Source organism: Carassius gibelio, chromosome B9, assembly GCF_023724105.1.
Source record: "Carassius gibelio isolate Cgi1373 ecotype wild population from Czech Republic chromosome B9, carGib1.2-hapl.c, whole genome shotgun sequence".
NCBI lineage: Eukaryota > Metazoa > Chordata > Actinopteri > Cypriniformes > Cyprinidae > Carassius > Carassius gibelio.
The window spans coordinates 23,657,058-23,676,874 of NC_068404.1; the positions used below are offsets into that span (position 1 = coordinate 23,657,058).

The following is a 19,817-nucleotide window of genomic DNA, read 5'->3' on the forward strand; positions in this document are numbered from 1 at the left end:
TAGATTTCAGATAATTGCCAAGGTCTCATTTTCATTTAGTTTAACTTGATGTACTGTAATAGCTAAAACTAAAAGTGAAATCGAAAATAAATATAAATATAAATGTAATTTTAACTGAAATTAAAACTAAAATGAACTAAAATTAAAATATAAAAAATAAAAACTATAACAGTTGTTAGTGATACAAAAATAACGCTTCTTTAATGCCAATTCAATTGAAACTTTTATGACATTTCTTTAAATCCATTTGTGTTTATGTATTTGTATGCTGCAGTTTAGTAGATTTAAAATATATAACTTTAAATGAAATATGAAATAACATGCTACATTTAAACTTATCATCAATGTTACATGTGCTTTAGTATGTTAGTCAATACATCACAATAAGAGCACTTTAAAACATTATAAAATATTAACACAATGATCGAAAATGTACTTCGGAGTAAAAGTTTAAATTTGATGTTATTACCATGTGGATTATGACAATGTGCAAGTTTTCATAAACTTTTAAAGTTTATTCTCTTTAGAAACTTTAAATACAGTTTGTTTTTATTACATAAGTATTATATTATGTGCAAGTACTTTCACTTTGAGTACAGTTAAGCACACTTTTTGTGTTTTTTTTATTTTTTTGTTCCTTTTCTTTTTTCTAAGTTTTCCCAGGACTGGGGCTTGATAAAATGGAGCGCTCTTGTTTGTAGGAGTCCAAGCCGGTTCACTTGTGTCCATTTGTTTTGCTGCTTCTGTGTGCTCTTAGCTCAGATTAGATTTTTTATGCAATCTGTGCTAAGCAGGAGATTTGCGGACAGCTGGCAGCTCATCTCATATACCCATGTGAATCTCTTCTTATCCTTCCTCTGTTTTTTCTATGCATCTCTTACACATAACCTGACAATTTATGCTTAAAACTTAGCTCCGCACATCTCTTCCTTGAGCGCGTACACTCTTTCTCTTACAATATGCTTTTTTAATTGTCACCATACTTCACGTTTTGCTCTGTCTTCATCCTGCGCTTCATTTGAAGGTCTGGCAGCTGTACTGGAGCGGCTTAATGTTTCAATCTCTCAATCGTTGTTGATCCCCAGACCCACATGACGGTGTAAATCACCGAAAAAAGGGACAGGTCTGAAGCTGTGCTGAGGAGTTAGGATTCGGCCTCTCATCAGAGCACAGACAGATTCTCATTATACGGCTGAGCATGAGAAATCATCAGAGGGATCAGAGAGACAGAACATACAGATTCGATTAAGCTGAATAATATGAATTTTTACACAAAATGGAAAATAAGTTGTTTTATATGACCTTGTTTATGGTAAACCCATAGAAAGCTGCAGTTTCACACAGAATTGAATGGACTTGATGCTTCTGGCTGAAAGCGCAACTAAATGATCCTCAATGATGCGTTTTTAATAAAATGTTTAATTGAAATTTTTTAATTAAATTATTTGAGATTTGGGTTTTATGTTTGTTGTTTCAATTTTGTTTCATAACTTTGATAACTAGCACTGAATTAATTAGGACCCAAATGTGTAGAATTATATTTATTTGGGTAAATTTTATGCAGATTCTATCTTTGCCTACTTGTAATATTGTCATCGTGTGTTTGTGTTGAGAGCCTTTTTAAGCACTGGGACATTGATGGTGTAAAGTCTAGATTTCTAATGCATTTATTTTTATTGATTTATTATTAATTAGTAATTAACTGAGATCACTTTGGTTGGGATGTCGCTTTTGTAAGACATGCATTTTCTTACGCTCACATTATAGCCCATGGAATATTTGGCTCAGCAGTGCAGCAAGCCGAATGATCGCAGCAGCTTATAGATTATGAAAATATTTTGAGGTTACTGCCTGGCAATGAATAGTATATTAAGTTGACTTTAATTACTTGTAAATTGCTCCCTCTTGTGTTCAAACTATGAATTCAAAAGGCTATTAATTACGTTTGCAGTGTAGAGTTAAAAGAATGTTTCACATTCAATACAATACTAACATCCATTCTACTAATGTCCATACTAACAGCATAATGTTGATTATGAAAATTCGCCAGTTAATAAAACACACTAAAATGTATGGCCACAAAACTTAAAATACATGTTAACATGAGACTAGGGAGTTATGTTCAATCTTTACAAACACTGCATGCTTTCTTTTCAAAGTGTGTTATTTGCATTCAATTTTATTTATTTTAATAATACATCATAATAAATACTTTTATTTTGCAAGAATGCATCGAATTGATCAAAAGTGACAGTAAAGAAGACATTTATGTTACAAAAGGCATTCTGTAACACAAAGAATGGTTTTCTTTAAGCATTCTTTATGTTACAGCGTTGTTTTAATTCTGAGCTTTCGTTCCTGAGCAGAGCCAAGCATTCTGCGACCCTCTTGGTTTCTCATTTGGAAGTCTATGGGCTCTTCATGACTCTTGTCTGTGATTATCCCATCCCCCCCTGCAGGTGACTGGTTGGCTGCTGTACCATCTTTCTCGTCCTACTCCTGGGGATTTCCTGTCACGTGACCATATTCCTGCTTCACCTCCACTCCTAGTATGGAACCCAACAAAGTCCAGTCAGAGGGCGGGCTGAATGTGACCCTGACCATCCGGCTTCTCATGCACGGCAAGGTAAGTTGAGCCCGCAGAGCAGTACAGAGGGAGGTGGATGGGGGGGTGGGCTTGTGATGTCACTGCTGTGTGCCTCAGGGATCTGTCCTCTCCTGACCCACTGTTTCAGGCCAAGGTGAACCAGGGGTTGTCAGTACCAGTGACCTTTTAGACTCATTAGATCTCAGTAAACAAGGAATGAATATAAAACGTAGCCATTTTCATGAGGAAATTTGTTCATATACAATTGTGAATGGGCAAAATGCTTACTTTGTATTTTTATTTTTTAATTTTTTTTGCAGGAAGTTGGAAGCATCATTGGAAAGGTATGCTAAAAACTGACTATATATATATATGTATGTATGTATGTATTTATACTGTATATATACATACAGTATATGTTTTTTTAAGCACTAAATCAAATTCTCCACTCTTCTTTTTGCTACAGAAAGGGGAAACTGTGAAGAAGATGCGTGAAGAGGTATTTGTTTTATCCAAAATTATCTTGTTCTGTTGAGATTTCACTTTCTTTAATCACACTGACCTCAGTGTTGTTTGTGTAAGAAATAGTAGTAGTCATTTGAAATGAACTTATTACCCTTTTTCAAAATGAGCGAGATTAAAATTGCACATTTAAGTGTGTTTTTGAGCAATTAAAAAAGCAGACCAAGAATATGAGGGTTAACTTGACTTTCGGCATCCTACAGAGCGGCGCTCGCATCAACATCTCGGAAGGAAACTGCCCTGAGAGGATCGTCACCATCACTGGACCCACAGATGCCATCTTTAAGGCCTTCGCTATGATCGCATACAAGTTTGAAGAGGTGCTGTCCTGAATACAGTATAGGAAAATCTCGCTTAACATAAACCACTTTGACAAAACTGTTCATAAATGTTTTGATGTTAACGGTAATGGTGCTGTATGTTTCTGTGTTTTCTGCCACATTAAAGTTGTATTAGGTATCTATTATCTACATTATTAATTTCTGACATTTCTTCAGGATATAATTAACTCCATGAGCAACAGCCCAGCCACCAGTAAGCCCCCTGTCACTTTGCGCCTCGTGGTGCCCGCCAGTCAATGCGGCTCCCTCATCGGCAAAGGAGGCTCAAAAATCAAAGAAATGAGAGAGGTATGAAACTTTACCCTACTGTAAGTCTTATTTTCTGATCATGGACTGTCAGATCTCTTTTACTGGCTTATGAACTTGGCAAAGCCACTAAACTCACAAATATATACAGATCATGTAAATGTATTAACATCTCACCGGACACATCAGTGTAACCTTTCCACCAAGGGTTGCTTTATCTAAAAAAGGTTGAAGGCCCCTGTTGTATGGAAATCACGACATTGCTGATTTCGTTCTTTACTTTTAAACGACTTCGACGGAAACATATGCTTGCATGCAGATGGCAACATTTGGGACAGCGTTCCCCTGAGAGCAGTGCGGTCTCAGAGCAGATCACACCATCATCAGCAGCGGATGCTCGGAATCATAACCTGGTGTTTTTTCTTTTTCTTTTTCTCTCCAGTCCACAGGAGCTCAGGTGCAGGTAGCAGGAGACATGCTGCCGAACTCCACAGAGCGCGCGGTGACAATCTCCGGCACCCCGGAAGCCATCATCCAGTGTGTCAAACAGATATGTGTGGTCATGCTGGAGGTACAGTATTGTACAGTGCATATAAAATTGCTATTCATTTGGATAACACCATTTTAACAAGTAAACTAATAATCTTGTGATACATATTCGTCATTCATATATATATATAAAACATGTAAGAGAATTATTGCACTCTAAATAAATCATGGCATGGTTTAAGTTATTAACTATTTATGTAATTGTATTTAAATAATCATATTTCAGTCAGAATGCATTCATTTAGATTGCTTAGCATAAATTAGTTCACTGTAAAAATTAAACGTATTCAGTTAAAAAAGGTATGAACAGTTCAAATATGGCTAGCTGAGGAACAAGCCGTATTCAGTTAGTTAAAATGTATGAGATTGAAAGTAATACGATTTTTTTGATGATTGATAAACCTGGTTATTGTGTATTTAAAACATGTTGTTTAATGGTATTACATTATTTTAAAACTGCATTCCTACTGGATGGTAATTTTATATGCAATTCAAATACATATATCTGAAAAGTATGCTTAAATATTTTTGTATCTGTTTTCTAAATGCATTTTATTGATCTTAGTGTGAACTGTTCATCCATGCATGTGTTTTATGCATCATGTGACCCGTCTTCATCCAATCAACAACCAATGGATAGAACCAAGATAGAACCACACAACATTTATTTATTTTTTATTAATCGGTTTCTCTTTGATGTACATCAAAATATAGAGGAAAATGAACAAATTATTCTGTACATTTAGATCTTTTCAATGAATAAGCTGATCAAGTTCACTTATTGGCTTCAGAAGTTTTGGATATGGTGCATAAATCGTGTTTATAATATTTTTATGATACAAAAATGATGGCTTTGCCTCTTTTTAAAGCTGAAAAGTTGTATTCCCCATTCATTGTAACTGTTGAGAACAGAGCTATCAGTACATACAGTACAACGTCTTCCTTTTGTGTCTGTAAGTAAGTCTGTTTTGGAACTCCACGATGCTGAGTAATGATGATTATTGTTTTGGGTGAAATCCATTCTTTATGACAATAACAATGGGATGGAAGCACAATCGTACACACAGCCACACTCCATTACAGCCACCCTGCCAAAGAGAGACTACATTGTTTTACTTGTGATAAATGAAACACACCGCTTCCGTTGGCTTGCTTGCGACTTCTCTCAGTTTATTGATTTAAATGTTATTCTTATCCACCAGTGACGTGTAGGGCTGATTGATGAATTGTGCTCTGATTGGGCATTATTAAATGCTTTTCATTCTTGGCTTGTACAGCCACAGATATATTTCTAAAGTAATCAGATCGCCTGGGACTTTACAACAGGCACTGTCTCTTCCTTTGTGTGGAGCTGAAGTTTTAGAACTATTTTTTAACATTTGCAGATGCGCAGAACAATTCACTTAGTATTGTTCCCAAAATGCATTCTGCTTTATTGGACCTTTCCAGTGTGATCAGATACTCCCTTTAACATATGAAACTGCAAACTAAAACTTTCAGTTGGTGGTGTTCCCTTTCGAGCAAAGCCATTTTTATTTCCAGTGTGGAAAATGAAAGCAAAATTCTCTTTCTCGACTCTTTTATTTAATTGGACCTGATTCAGACTTAAATAAACATGCAATTATTAATAATTATAATTAAACATGCAATGTGATGAAGTGATATAATCATGGCATATGACTGTTCAACACCTTTATTGTGTTATTACTGTTTTGAATTCAGAATTAATTAAAAAATGACTTCTAAAATAAGGTATATACACTGTTTAAAATTTGGGGTCAGTTTGTTTATTTTATTATTATTTATTTTTTTAACCAAATACATATGTTTATTATTCAAGATTGCCGTAAATTGGTCAAAAGTGACAGCGAAGACATTTATAATTATGAAATTATGTACTTCCAAATATATTTTATTTAAACTCTTTTATTTCTATTTTATTTCTTTTTTTCTATTATATCATATCATTTTATATTTAACTTTATTTCTAAGAATAATGCAAAAAAATTAAAAATAAACTTTTCCACAAACCAAAAAAATAAAAATAAAAATAAAAAATAAGTTTAACCCTTCAACTTGTTTTCAACATTAATAAATGTTTCTGTAGCATCAGTTACAACACACTAGAATGATTTCTGGAGGATCATATGACACTGAAGACTCGAGTATTGATGCTGAAAACTCAGCTTTGCTAGCATAGGAATCAATTGAATTTTAAAATATATCCAAATAGAAAACAGTTATTTTAAATTATAATAATATTTCACAATATAACTGTTTTTATATGAACATTTTTCAAAACATTAAAAATCCTTACTAACCTCTAGCTTTTAAACAATGGTGTACTTTATTGTTTGAAGTCAATTCGAGGCCCTTCTCTGTTGACTTTTTGATGCACCACCTTGATATTTTTAGCTTGAATTTTCCCCACTTTGTTCCTGGTTTGTGGATTTTTTTTTTCTGGAGTAGACCATTTGAGTTTCACAACACACAGCCTAGAGAATAAAAATCTTCAAGGGCTGGGGTTTCACGACATCTGTGCTCCTGCCTGACTTTTGTACAACTTCACCACAGAAACACTCCACCACGCACACCTGTCTACACCTGTCTCCTGGTCTAACGCTGTTTCTGCCTCTTACCTCTTCCCCTCTCCTAGTCCCCACCGAAAGGTGCCACCATTCCCTACCGTCCAAAGCCCGCCTCCACCCCCGTCATTTTTTCAGGTGGCCAGGTAAGAGCCGACCCGCTGGCGGCGTCCGCAGCCAACCTCAGCCTTTTACTGCAGCACCAGCCACTGCCTGTTAGTTCACTCAGGTTTTCTCACCTTCTCACTTGCATGCTGTCACACCATCCTAACTAGGGAAATGCCTGCAGAGAGAGAGAGAGAGAGAGGAGCTTTAGATTGTCAATAAGAGTTCAGATCGGGACTCAATAAGGAGAGTCTCCCTTCTACTGCCATCCAAAAAGTCAATTTTAAGCAGAGATGGAAATTAAAAGCATGCATACTTTTTATGTTTTGGTCTTTCTGCTGCGCTAATGTATTCTAAGAGGTTTTAGAAAACTTTGGTTCACTTTACATTCACTTTGCAAGTTATTACAGGCATTTGTGTTCAGTTATGTACATTTTTGAACTCGGGTGCTTCGATTTCATTTCATTTTCATATTTTGCCCCATTACAAGTTACTGTAAAAAGAGAAAGCATGAAAGCATTTGAGATGAGGTGCATATTTATAAGGAGTGAAAAACTCTACACAAATTCATGCAGCTGACTTAATTCTGTGCGAAGGTCAAAGGACAAATCTAATCATATCAATGTTCTTATTTTTCTTCACTTACACTTTTGCTGCACTTTCAAACAGAGTTATGTTTCAAATGTAATTATTCTCTTCAGGAAATCAACCTTCAGAAACCTTAGAAGACTTTGAATATCAGACTGGGATAGAAAGATTATATTTCAACACTGAAAAATACAAAATTGCATTCCTCACCTTTCACATGCCAATGATTGCGTTTCGGCTGCTTTGAGTGCATCTGAATTCTCCACTGATGTTGTTCACTCTTATTGCAAAAGAAACTCCTCCCTCTCAGAGCAAATATCATATCCTTTTAATATTTCCAAAGCTTGGAGTGTAACATCACAGGATGTGTGTAAGAAAGTCTCGATGGAGTTTGTCGACCTGGATTTGAATTAATTTGAGATTCCAATATGTCAAGTTATAAATATTGAAGGGATATGCGATCAAACATGGTTTTCAAAGTCATCCCCACTCATTTGCTAACCAACACAAAATACAATATGTTTGTAATTTTTTTGCAACTAATCTAACATTCCTTTGATGATGAGTAATAATATCCTTTAACAAAGCTCTCTGCATCTTTTTAACGAAACCCATCCACAGACACTTCATCTTACATAACCATAGATGGCACATCATGGCTTTTTACATGAAATACAACACTAGTATCAGTGTGACACTTCAAGTTGATTTTCCTTTAGCTCTTATTTTTTAAAATATGATACTACATTAAAAGAGGTTCAGATTTGTACGTACTGTAGAAAACTTGAAGGATGATGTATATTTCGAAATAGATTAGCTTTTATTGTCAGGTATATCTACCTACCCAAGGAACGTGTTTGTTATTTGAAGACAGTATGAAATATATTTTAAGCATAGTGTGCACCTGAACAGACCCACAGATATGATAAGCCAGGAGTGTTGTAAATTTGTGTAGAATAGCCTCAATTATTTAAAGCGCTGAATATTATTACTGTATAACTAGTCATAAAAAATATTCACATCAAATATGAAAGAAAACTCAGCTTTTGAAACCAAATGTAAAATATTAATAGATCCTTTAGTGGTTATGAATCAGTTAGTTCCTGTGTTTAATGGGCCCTGCAGCCTTGCAAAGATGTTGATTCCATATTTCTTTTCTTTTTTTCTCTCTCTGTCTTCACAGGCCTACACAATTCAGGGACAATATGCCATTCCACACCCAGATGTGAGTCCCCAGCCATCCACCCTCTTCCCCCCAGCACCGTCAGCAGTCTGCATGGCTCTGTAGTTTTCAGCGTGGACCTCTCTATTAATATTAAGCTGTAATATTAATATGACGTTTCTGATGTGTAATTTTGATCTGAAAATGCTCTCAACCTCAGCCCTCCGAAATGTAGACCAAACTTCTAAGGACTTGGCCTGTTGGAGGAAATGACAGTGTTTGTCATTTTCTAAATAGTCCACATAGAATTACATATGAGACGTGTCATCTTTGATTAGTGTCAAGCAAAATCTCCATTAAATTAGATCTAATTAGAATTTTCAAACAATTTTCACTACAGTTGCATAAGTTTTACATGCAAAAAACTGCATTAAAAGTGTACACTAAACTTCAAAACTTAGTAAGATTTTAAGAAATGAATACTTTTATTCAGTATGCAGTTATTCAAAATTTATATTTTTAATATTTTATATATATATATATATATATATATATATATATATATATATATATAATTACAAATTAATAATAATTTTAATTGCAAATAAAGCAAAACAATTTAGCAGCAAACTTTAGCAGTCCTCAACATTGATAATAAGAAGAAATGTTTATTGAGCAGCAGATCAACAATTATTATTATTCATATTTTAAAGGATCATATGATAGTGAAGACTGGAGTAAAGGCTGCTGAAAATCCAAGTTCGCATCACAGGAATAAAATATATTAATAAAGTTATTTTAAAATGTAATTATATTGCAGCCTTCTTCAGCATTAGGGACTTGTTTCAAAAACATAAAAAATCTTTCCGACCCCTAACTTGTGACCAGAAGTGTATACAAAATGGAAAATGAGAAGGCAAATGTGGAAAAATAAAAGTACTGTTTGAAGACTCCAACACAACATCAAAACTATGCATCACACAGTTTGAGAACCACAGACTTGATCAAAGTTTAATTTAATTAATTGATTTATAAAGCACAAATGAACACAATAAATATGCTTTACAGAAGAGAAAAGTAAAATAAAAAAGGAAAATGGAAGCACGCTCACGATCCAGATGCTTCTTTAATCCTGAGAGCTGTTTTCCTCACCGATGATCTGAATGAATATCTTTCAGAGAGAAGGAGAGATGTCCTGTGTTAGTTCTTGTCATTTAGGATTGGCAGTGATTGATGCTTAGAGACGCTTCTGCTGACACTGCAATAACTCAAGTCAAGGTTGGACATCCCTTTCAACCTGCTTTAAACTCCGATGTAGATGGTGTACACACCGACACTCTGTTCATGTCTGCTGTGGTTCAAAGACTAGGCTTGCGTGTCCTCTGAAGGTTACCCACGCAATTACAGTACATGTTCATATCTCTGATGGATAACGGTTCACTCGTGGTTCAACGCCACCTTCTAATGCGTTTAGACTCTTTTCAGCCACTCGGGTTACAAAAAAATCATAAACTACACTTCCCTTTAATCTTAAAATGCTAATATCTAATATTTTTTCCCAAGACAGAGCTCATCACAGATCATTTAGCAATCAGATAAGATTAACCCACCAAGTCAGGCCAAGTCCTACTAAAGTTTCTATCACTTCAGCTATCTCTTTTGCTCTTCTTCCACCACAGTGTGTCATGGCTTCTTATCCTCTTTGTCTCTTTGTTCTAGTTTAGTTTCTTGATTTCTTGGTGTGACCTGTCTTATAACAATAACCTCTTAGCTCTACTGTCCCTCCAAACCCTCAGCAGTTGACCAAGCTCCACCAGTTGGCTATGCAGCAAACCCCCTTTACCCCCCTTGGACAGACCACCCCTGCTTTCCCTGGTACGTACCCACGAGCCCTTTCGAAGTTTCCTTCTCTTTGTACCTGTAGAGACGCTCTCTTCGTCTTTCTCTCTTTCTTTCCTTCTCGTTCAATGTAAAGCATCATGACATGCCCGTGGTGGTTGCTCTTAACTTTGTGGATTTTATTTTTATTTGAGATTTTTGTGTTGTTTCTTTAAAAAAAGTTACTGCATTTTATTTTGTTGTATTTGTTAGTGTTTTCTAATTTGTAAGTGTTTTATCTTTTTTATTAGTTCTTTATTTTATTTGTTATATATATATTTTTTTTGTAGTTGTTGTTTGTTTTACTTTATTTGTTAGGGGTTTTGATCTTATTTGTTTATTTTAGTTTTATTTATTTTAAGTGTTTTATTTGATTGATTGATTTATTTATTTATTGCATTTTTATATTATTTGTTAGTTTCAAGTGGTTTAATTATTTTTTTTATTAAACAATATATCCATTATTTTTTTTCATTCATCCTACCCATTATTTCTTTCTTATTTATTTTATACTTTTTTGAACCTCAGGTTCAATTTCTGTTAAAACTTACCTTGTTTATTATTATTTTATTTTTTTTGAAGCACCTAATCTTCTACTGCTAAGACCTGGGATAAAAGATAGAGAGGTTTTCCTGCTTATGCAACATTGTCACGTACAGGGGACTAATGGTGTAGAATTTTATGCTTTAAAAGAATTATCAATGGCACAAAATGTGTTCTTTCCTGCCCTTCAGAATCTGGCATAAGAGCAGCATATCAGTGTTTAGATTTAACAGACCACAACACATCTCATTACGTATTCATCTTGATAAAAACTTTGCCTTGTTCAAGCTCAGATTAAAGCTATTACTAAGGGCAAACCCAATGCCATGTGGAGAGCAGAACATGTTTTGCTATTCACACATATATCAAACATATCTAGTATTTGTTTTTGTTAGACCAAGTATATATTGTAGGGAAGTTTGGCTTGACAGAAGAAAAGATGTGTGAACCGTTAGAGATATTTATGTTAGTTTAAGGTGAAAAAAGGCCTCCATATAAAAGCCTCATGAGGACTAAGAGTCCCTGGCACTCTGCACCTGGTCCATTAAGGCCAAAGTCTTCTTAAGCTCACACTGAGTGTTGACACTTTCCAGCGTGTGTGTGCAGTGCTGTTTGTCCTAGGCTGTCTCTCGAGCTTCCCTCTGCTCTCTGATCCAGGTCTGGATGCCAGTCTCCCGGCCAGTACTCATGAACTCACCATTCCCAATGATGTGAGTATAATGATTGATGCTCCGTTTTGACTCCCAGTCCCTTGTCAGCAAATTCTAACTGATGACAGAAATAGATTTCAGTTTATTTGAGAATAAATGTCTGTTGTACAGTTCAGGTCAGGGTCTTTCAAGAACATTGGTCTAGAAATGTTTCTTATTATTACCAATTACAAACAGTTGCGGTTCTTAATATTTTTGTGGAAACTGTAATACTTTTTTTTTTCAGGATTCTCGGATGAATAGAAAGTTCAAAAGAACACCATTTATTCATTGATAGATTGTAAAAATGTAAAAGTCTTTACCAACATTTTTTAACAATTTAAAGGTGCTGTATGTAAGTTTTTGACTCTACTAAAGCATAAAGTATCATAATATGTTTACAGATTTAAGAAACATGCTGAGTTTTATCTGAAAAACAATGCTACAGTCAGTTATTCTCCTTTGGAAATCTGCGTTCTGGGCCGGAATGACAGTTTTTGTTTTGGTTTGTGAAACCCGCCCATTGACAGTTTACCCAATTGTGTTTCGGCACCCCAGGTTGCCAGTTGCCAGAAACACAGCGTATTTCATTTAATTCATTGTCAAGTGCGTTTGTTCCTATTGGTGTTGTCAATCTGGCAACCTGCGTGTGCGTCAAGTCTGAGAAGGAGGGGCCAGGTGGAAAAAACCCTCTCCAAAATTTTTAATTTGGACTGCAATACCTTGTTCAACCACTCGGTGTAAATCCTACATACAGCACCTTTAATGCAAGTAACCATGCTGAATAGAAATATCGTTTTTTTTTTTCAACAGTAGTGTAAGTGTGACTCGATTCAATGTTTCAAGTTTCCTTCTTTAGTTTATCCAGTGGGATCTTATTTGATTCTTCTTTGAATCCATGCTCCCAAATGATAAAACAATTAATGATAAAAATTAGCATTTTGACGTGGTTTAGTATACTGTCGCAAAACTATTCCATTGCAGATACTAGAAAAAGAAGCATACTTTCTGTAGCACAAACTGTGTTTCCTATTTGACAGTCCTTTAATAACCTTTCCGCTTTCTTCCCAGCTAATAGGCTGCATTATCGGGCGCCAGGGAACCAAAATCAACGAGATCCGTCAGATGTCTGGAGCGCAGATCAAAATAGCTAATGCCATGGAAGGGTCATCAGAGCGCCAGATCACCATTACAGGAACCCCCGCCAACATCAGCCTTGCCCAGTACCTCATCAACGCAAGGTGAGCCCGTCAACGTTTCACAAAAGGGTTTCCAATTTCTTCCAAACTGCAGTAACATAACATATTTATGATGTTCGAACTTGACACAGTTTCTAAAAAGCAGCTCACATAGGATATTCACACTGTGTACAGAGCAGTGTATTTGGGGAATCCGTGATAATTAGCCACAGGCCCTTTAAATCTGTTCTTGTGTGTGATGTGGAGTCTTGCAGGGTAGCGGCCGGGGCCAAACTAATGCATATTGCTTTCCCACGGTTCTGATGGCAGGTTCAGAGACGTGGCCGCCATGTGGAATGACCCTTCATCAATGACTACATCCTGAAGCCCCAAACTGCTTTCATTATCTGACGCTTTCAGCAGCTGATTCCCAATAGACCTATATACAATCTTCCCTTAGGACTCACCAACCTTTAACCCTTAAACCCCATGGTTAACTTCATCAGTAGCTACGTTCATGTAGGCAGACTACTGACATTTAAAAAAAAATGGTAAAAAAGAAAAGCAGGACAACTGCAGTATGATTTGTTCATGTTATGCAGTGTTTTAGTGTAGTATTTTAGCATGCTGAATGCTTGAATCTCGTTATATATTTATTTATTGTTTTCAATTTGTTAGATTAGTTCAGTATGATTGCTGCATAAGTCTTGTTGACAGCAAAGAAAAGAAAAAAAAAAAACGGATAAAGCAGATTTCACCCAATAGCATTTTCTAGCAATGCTGTTGGCAAGGAGCTAGTGATGTGGTGCAGATGTTGTAACAAAGTGCAAACGCATGTCAGAATCAAGGAGGAGGCACTGGAACCTGTGTTTCTTTAAAAGCGGAAGAGATTGTGGGAGCCTGATTGTTTTCAGCCTAACCGAATCGATGGTAATGCATGCTTATTACTCGCCAGCGGAGAGCAACAAGGCGGAAAAAGCTATCATTCTTGTACAGAATTGTCAAATGCTTTCAGAATTATTTTATGTTATCTATTTTTTTCTATCTTTTCCTTACCCCTCCCCTTTTTCCTCTTTCCTTAACTATTCTAGGCTGACGTCTGAGGTCACTGGAATGGGCACTCTCTAATTTCTACCCATGATCCTTCACTGCATCACATGACCCTTGAGCCAATGGCATTGCACCTAGTTTGTTTTCTCTCTGTACTTTTGCTGTCCTGTATTTTCAGTAATTCTGACTCATTTCTATTCTATAATGTGCACATGTTTCAAATCTCAGTTTGATGTTCCTCCTACTCAACCTTTGTTGTGCTCCCGATGGTCCTACTTTATAATTATTTAAAAAAACACTTGACTTTTTTTGACTCTCTAGTACCCCTCATGTCACCGGTGTCCTGTTTTGCCATCGCTTTCACTGTGAATTCACGTTTTCCGGTCCGTATTCTGTGGTGTGGTACAGCACAGCCAATGAAATCCTCCACTTCCCAATCAGTCATTAGGTCAGATTGAGTTTAAAGCAGTGTTCCTATGCTTTGCTCCAGGGCTTTGCTCACCGGGAACCTTACAATAGTGCATCTCATACATGAATAATGAAACGGAGTGATGGAGTTGGAATGTTTGCACCACGCCTGTATGATTTGTTTGCATCTGTCATTGTGGCATGCGGAGTAACACAAAGAATCCATTATTAGCTTCTTGTATTCACTTTCAGAACTGAGAGAAAGAAGAAAATCAGTGTGAAAACAAACGACATGAGAATGTGTATGCCACGCTCTCAGTTTTACTGCATGCTGAGACATTTCAATTCAGCACACAATCTACGTTTAAGTAACCGAATATATTACAGCAGAATTATTTATAGGTTTTTTTATATGCGATGTGTTTTTGCCGTACTGTGAGAAATACAGTGGCTTATTTCTTTGGAAGTGAATACAGATGTGCTGATAATGAAATCCACCCCATGCTCCTTCACCATACGCTCTCTCTGTGAGTATGGTAAACTCTCATTGAAAGGTCCAAAATTAACTTTCTGCCACTCCTCAACATTTTGGATGAACATTTTTACCTGCCATGAAACTGTGTTTTGCATTACGATTAAGATAACCACCAGGGGCCTCGTTCAAAAAAAAAAAAAAGACAGAAAAGAAAAATGTGATGTGAGAATGTGATGTGATGTGAAAAATGTGAGAAACAAATTGAGATTTATAAAGGCAAAAACAAATGTGAATTTAAGTTGAACTGCAATTAATGAAGTGGGATTTGTGAAATTGAATTTCACAAATGAATAAGTTATTAATTAATATGAATTATTAATTTATATTTTACATATATGTATGTATGCCCATTTTGAATTTAAACTGAACTGCAGTTCATGAAGTGGGATGCATTCAGGAAAAATGTTTGTGGATATGGACATTTTGGAAACATACTGGCTCATATATTAATGTGGTTAAAATAATCCAGCATTGTTTCAGCATTGTTGATTCATTTGTAGGTACATTTTGGAAGTTGTCGTACATTGACATTAAAGGTATGTCTTTATAAACGAGGCCCTTGATTTCATATTACAAATTAATTCAATTTCTATCAATTTTTACTCACACTTGGCAGTTGGCGAGTGTTCATTTTGGGCCCTGTCCTCATGCGTCCAGCAGCAGCACACTTCATTCTGACAGTGTTTTCCATATTGCTCTCCAAAACCATATTTGTCGGTCGAACTGAAAAGACATGCACAAGCTCTGCATGCGTCAGACGAGACTAAGAGTTGGTTCTCCACTGACAGCGTCTGAGACATGCACACGCACAGTCGACACAGCTGCCATGGCCGTATTTCTGCTACATACTGTACCAATACAACAGAGCGCTTTGTTATTTCCCTAGTCCTCTCTTCAATGATTAGTCAGGACAATTTGTATCTCGGGCTCTGGAATGTTCATGGGTTTCGGCCAGACTTTCAAAAGTGATGGCAGATTTCGTACCCTGGTCTGCTCTTAAACATGATTGTTTCTTTATAACAATTGTTTAGCTTCAGTTAAAGCAACTGTGTGTTTTTATTATTATTATTATTATTATTAATACCCATGATTCTTGAGTGTGTCTCCTCCTGCTGATGTAGCCTTACTGATAATATATTGTCTCACATGCAAAATTTGATTGACTTTAAGCTATTTATGTCGCATGTTTTGCTGTGAATAATTGTTATTAAGAAAGCCTGTGTACACTATTAATGATGCAAACAGATTCTTTCCCATTATTATTATTATTATTATTATTTTTTTTTTTTTTTTTGAAGTAGATATGTGTAATTTCTGCAGCATAAAAACAATCTGCGTGACATGAGATGTTTAAATAAATATGAAGATGCTATGGGTCGGTATGGTACATGCATCTCCTAAGGCAGTTATATAAAGACCCTGATGGCATTGAAGTGCTTTTAAAATCTGGAGATATTAAAAATGAATGTGTAATGCCGTAAACCCCGTCTGTTGTATTGTAAATACCTGTGGAGAAATTCTTGTGGCTTGTATATTTGGAGATGCTACAAAAATGAGTTCCCTTCCTCTAAAATGAATATGTCATGCCGTGCATGCTAAAGATTAGCAGCAAGGCACTCAATTTTGATCTGTTTCCACACAAAACCTGTTTAGTCAGTGTACTGAGGCTTTTTTCATCCTTTGACTTAATAGTTCACTATTTGCGCAGAAATTACACACTTCAATTCTCACCCCAGCGAAACTGTCAAGGTTGTGTTGCAATAATTAAGTGATTTTTTTCCAGTACTGATGCCCTCTGATTAAGCTCTGAACATTTTACCAAATTTTTTCTGAAGATTGCAACCAAGCTGATGTCCCATTTCATCCAAATCGGAACTTTTTCAGTCAGCAATCAATATCTATTTCATCCTCCACATTTAAATGTGTAAAATGTGGTATCGAGGCTGAAAGTTGAATGTAACTGCTTCAACATGATTCATTATTCAACCTCTAGTTTACCTTTCTTGCCATTTTCCAATTGCATGGTTCTTACATGAGAATATGTAATCATGCATACAATCTTATAACAGAAAATGATGGAAGTGTGTTTCCACCACAGGATGAAATTGCAATCTCAAAATGTGGACTTATGTGGACTCGAGTTTTTAGTTTATTTCGTATCATTTGGACATTTTTTACTCAGAATTAAGAGACAGGATAGTACAAGAAAAGTCTGAATTGTGATATATAAGCTTGTAATTACTAGAAAAAAATACCTTATTCCTTGTGGGGGTAAAAAACTAAAACGATTACGAGATGTAAACTCAGAATTATCTAATAAGCCGCCAGATTTTTTTTTTTATTTAAACTCAGAATTCTGAGTTTATATCTTGTTTATATTGCTAGAAATAAATCTTTATTGTGATTTAAAAGTCACAATTACCTTTTTGTATATTATTCCTAGGTGTAAACATGCTTCCATAAAAAAAAAATACATTCTTATTTATTAAATCAGGTACAAAGGCATGCATTTGCAAGGCATTGAAGTTATAAAGATATATATATTTCTATATTTCTATTTGGTATCTGTTGAGCAGTATCACTGCAGTCAATTCACAGATATGCACCCACGAGTCCATTTACACCAAAATCTAACATTTTATGATTTAATGTCAATTATGAGCACAGAACTTTTATAATATTGGACTCGTTAAGGCATGCACATGGTCATGCCGAGCCATCCGTGCACATGGCCCGAAATGATGTCATCCGGTTGCTTTAAAGTAGCTCATTTATCTGGAATTATTCAACACATTTTGTAGGTGTTTTAGATTCAGCGTTGAGTTTCTTGTCGCATTTACCATACGTTTTGCACTGCTTTGAAATGTAATCTTTGTGTCAGTGTCTTAGACTCTGTTAAACATTAAGTTAGATTGTATGTTTACACAAGGCTATGTCTTGTGATACATGTATGGAATGTTTTATTTGATGTTCTGTTTAGTCCATAACGTGCTGTGCTCTAGATCACTGTACAGATGCATATTAATATTCAGACAGCAGCATGCGTAACTTTGACATTTCTCAGTAGCAGAATGCTTCACCAAGGGAGGCGTTTGTTATTTTTTATTACTATTGTTATGACTATTATTTCACAAATGCAATAAAAATAAATGTTGGTATAGGACTGCAGTGACGTGTCGAAAGTGATTTACTGTTTGGTGGAACACTCAGTACGCCATTACAAACGGCTTTTGTGTTTTTAATGTTTCATCCCTGCCCGACCTCATGATATTCACATGATGCTGTTCCCATGCAAATCATGTGGTTAATTTGCACTCATAGTTTTAATACGCATTAATTCTCACTGTGCGCATCTAAAACCATTGCATTCATTTTGTTCGTCATGCAGTTTTTCATTGTACTAGAGCAGCAAAAAAAAAAAAAAAAAAGAAAAAAAATAAGCCCTCTACCTGTCTGTGCTTCTGTAAATGATTCTGTTTCGGGAAAAAAAAATAAATGTAACAGAGTAATTATTTTATGTTGGACAACTTGCTGCTTGCAGGTCTATATAAGATTCAAATTACTGCTGAGGTTAGGTTAAACTTTGAAATGTTTTGTAAAAAGGAGATAATAAAGTCTGTTTTTCCCTTGAATTTTTGTGGTGCCTTTTTTATTCATATTATTTATATTAGTTAATCCTTTGTGGTTTGTCATGATGGAAACCTGGAGGCTTGGGGCATTCAGTTATTTATTTATTAAGTTTATATTTCTATAGAGCACATTCAACACAACCACTATTGATCCAAAGTGCTTCACAATACAGAATAAGATAGATAGATAGATAGATAGATAGATAGATAGATAGATAGATAGATAGATTAGTATAATTGATTAGACAGAGAATGTATTATTTTAATTAATTAGAAGTTTTTTATATAGATTACATACTTTTTCATTTAGCTGTTTTTATCACAATGCATCTTTTTACCACTAGAGGTCGCTAAATGTTGTAATTAGTTTTATGTAAATTAACTAGCACGTGATTTTGCCTCATAAACAGTGCAACCAGATGTTTTATCACTTGATATTTAGTTTAAACTCTATTTTTTAAAGCTGCTTGACCTACTTTAGCAACACATTTAAAGTGATCCATGGTCAGGCCGAAGGTGTTGTTATTCCTGGGTGGCATAATCAATAGCAGTGAGTGTCTACAGTTCTCTGTGACAATTTCTCTGCTTCAGAGACCTTTAACTCAGACAATATAGTGAGATTCAAGGTTTTGCTTGAATCGGGACATGGGCAGCAGCATATACGAGCTTCACCTGGGAACCATGAACAACCTGCATCGTTATTTAAAATCCATTAGGTTTTGAACAACGGTTTATTTGCTGTCCTCTGTAATTCTGCTGCACAAGGTTTTCTATAACCGCTAATAAATCTCAAAGTCATTTTGTTTAAATTAAAAACATCAGCGTGGCTAATCGCCGGTTGATCCTGCCGGCCTTTCTCAGATGCCAAGGGAAAGCTTTGGAAACTGCCCTAGATCAGTGCTATGCTTCAAAATTAGTACGTCACTCCAGGGGGAAGAGAGGTCACATCTACCCACCTTCCGTCATTGGCCTCAGTTTGTTCCCTGCCAGAAATAAGCTCAAATTAAAACACCTCTTGATTGCCCTCCCCAAGTCCCTCAATACATTTGGCTGTAGGCCTGCATGTTCCCTATGGAACAGAGGAGACGAGGTGCAGTCCAGAGGATAAACACTCAGGAACTTCAGTGTTGGTTGTGTTATCGCTGGTAGTACAGGTGGAGTAATCTGAAACTACATATGCTTTTCAATTTTCCTGAATAAAATTGACCATTGTGGGGGGATG

The 19,817-nt window shown here is 35.7% G+C and overlaps 1 protein-coding gene across 11 annotated transcripts in view; it reads left to right on the top strand.

Moving 5' to 3' along the window:
• pcbp3 (poly(rC) binding protein 3) overlaps nt 1-18,598 on the top strand; it is a 60,858-nt gene extending 42,260 nt beyond the window's left edge. For 2 of the 11 annotated variants that reach the window (XM_052565225.1, XM_052565226.1), the window contains 12 exons: nt 2,460-2,626; nt 2,908-2,931; nt 3,054-3,086; nt 3,313-3,429; nt 3,607-3,738; nt 4,139-4,267; nt 6,902-7,045; nt 8,707-8,748; nt 10,482-10,560; nt 11,764-11,816; nt 12,867-13,036; nt 13,304-18,598. In XM_052565225.1, coding sequence (XP_052421185.1) covers nt 2,552-2,626; nt 2,908-2,931; nt 3,054-3,086; nt 3,313-3,429; nt 3,607-3,738; nt 4,139-4,267; nt 6,902-7,045; nt 8,707-8,748; nt 10,482-10,560; nt 11,764-11,816; nt 12,867-13,036; nt 13,304-13,358 — 1,053 coding nt within the window. In that variant the 5' untranslated portion in view covers nt 2,460-2,551 and the 3' untranslated portion in view covers nt 13,359-18,598. The remainder of the gene's footprint in view (nt 1-2,459; nt 2,627-2,907; nt 2,932-3,053; nt 3,087-3,312; nt 3,430-3,606; nt 3,739-4,138; nt 4,268-6,901; nt 7,046-8,706; nt 8,749-10,481; nt 10,561-11,763; nt 11,817-12,866; nt 13,037-13,303) is intronic. The other 9 variants (XR_008155142.1, XR_008155141.1, XM_052565228.1 and 6 more) reach the window with 9 other exon arrangements.
• Nucleotides 18,599-19,817: the final 1,219 nt, after the last annotated feature.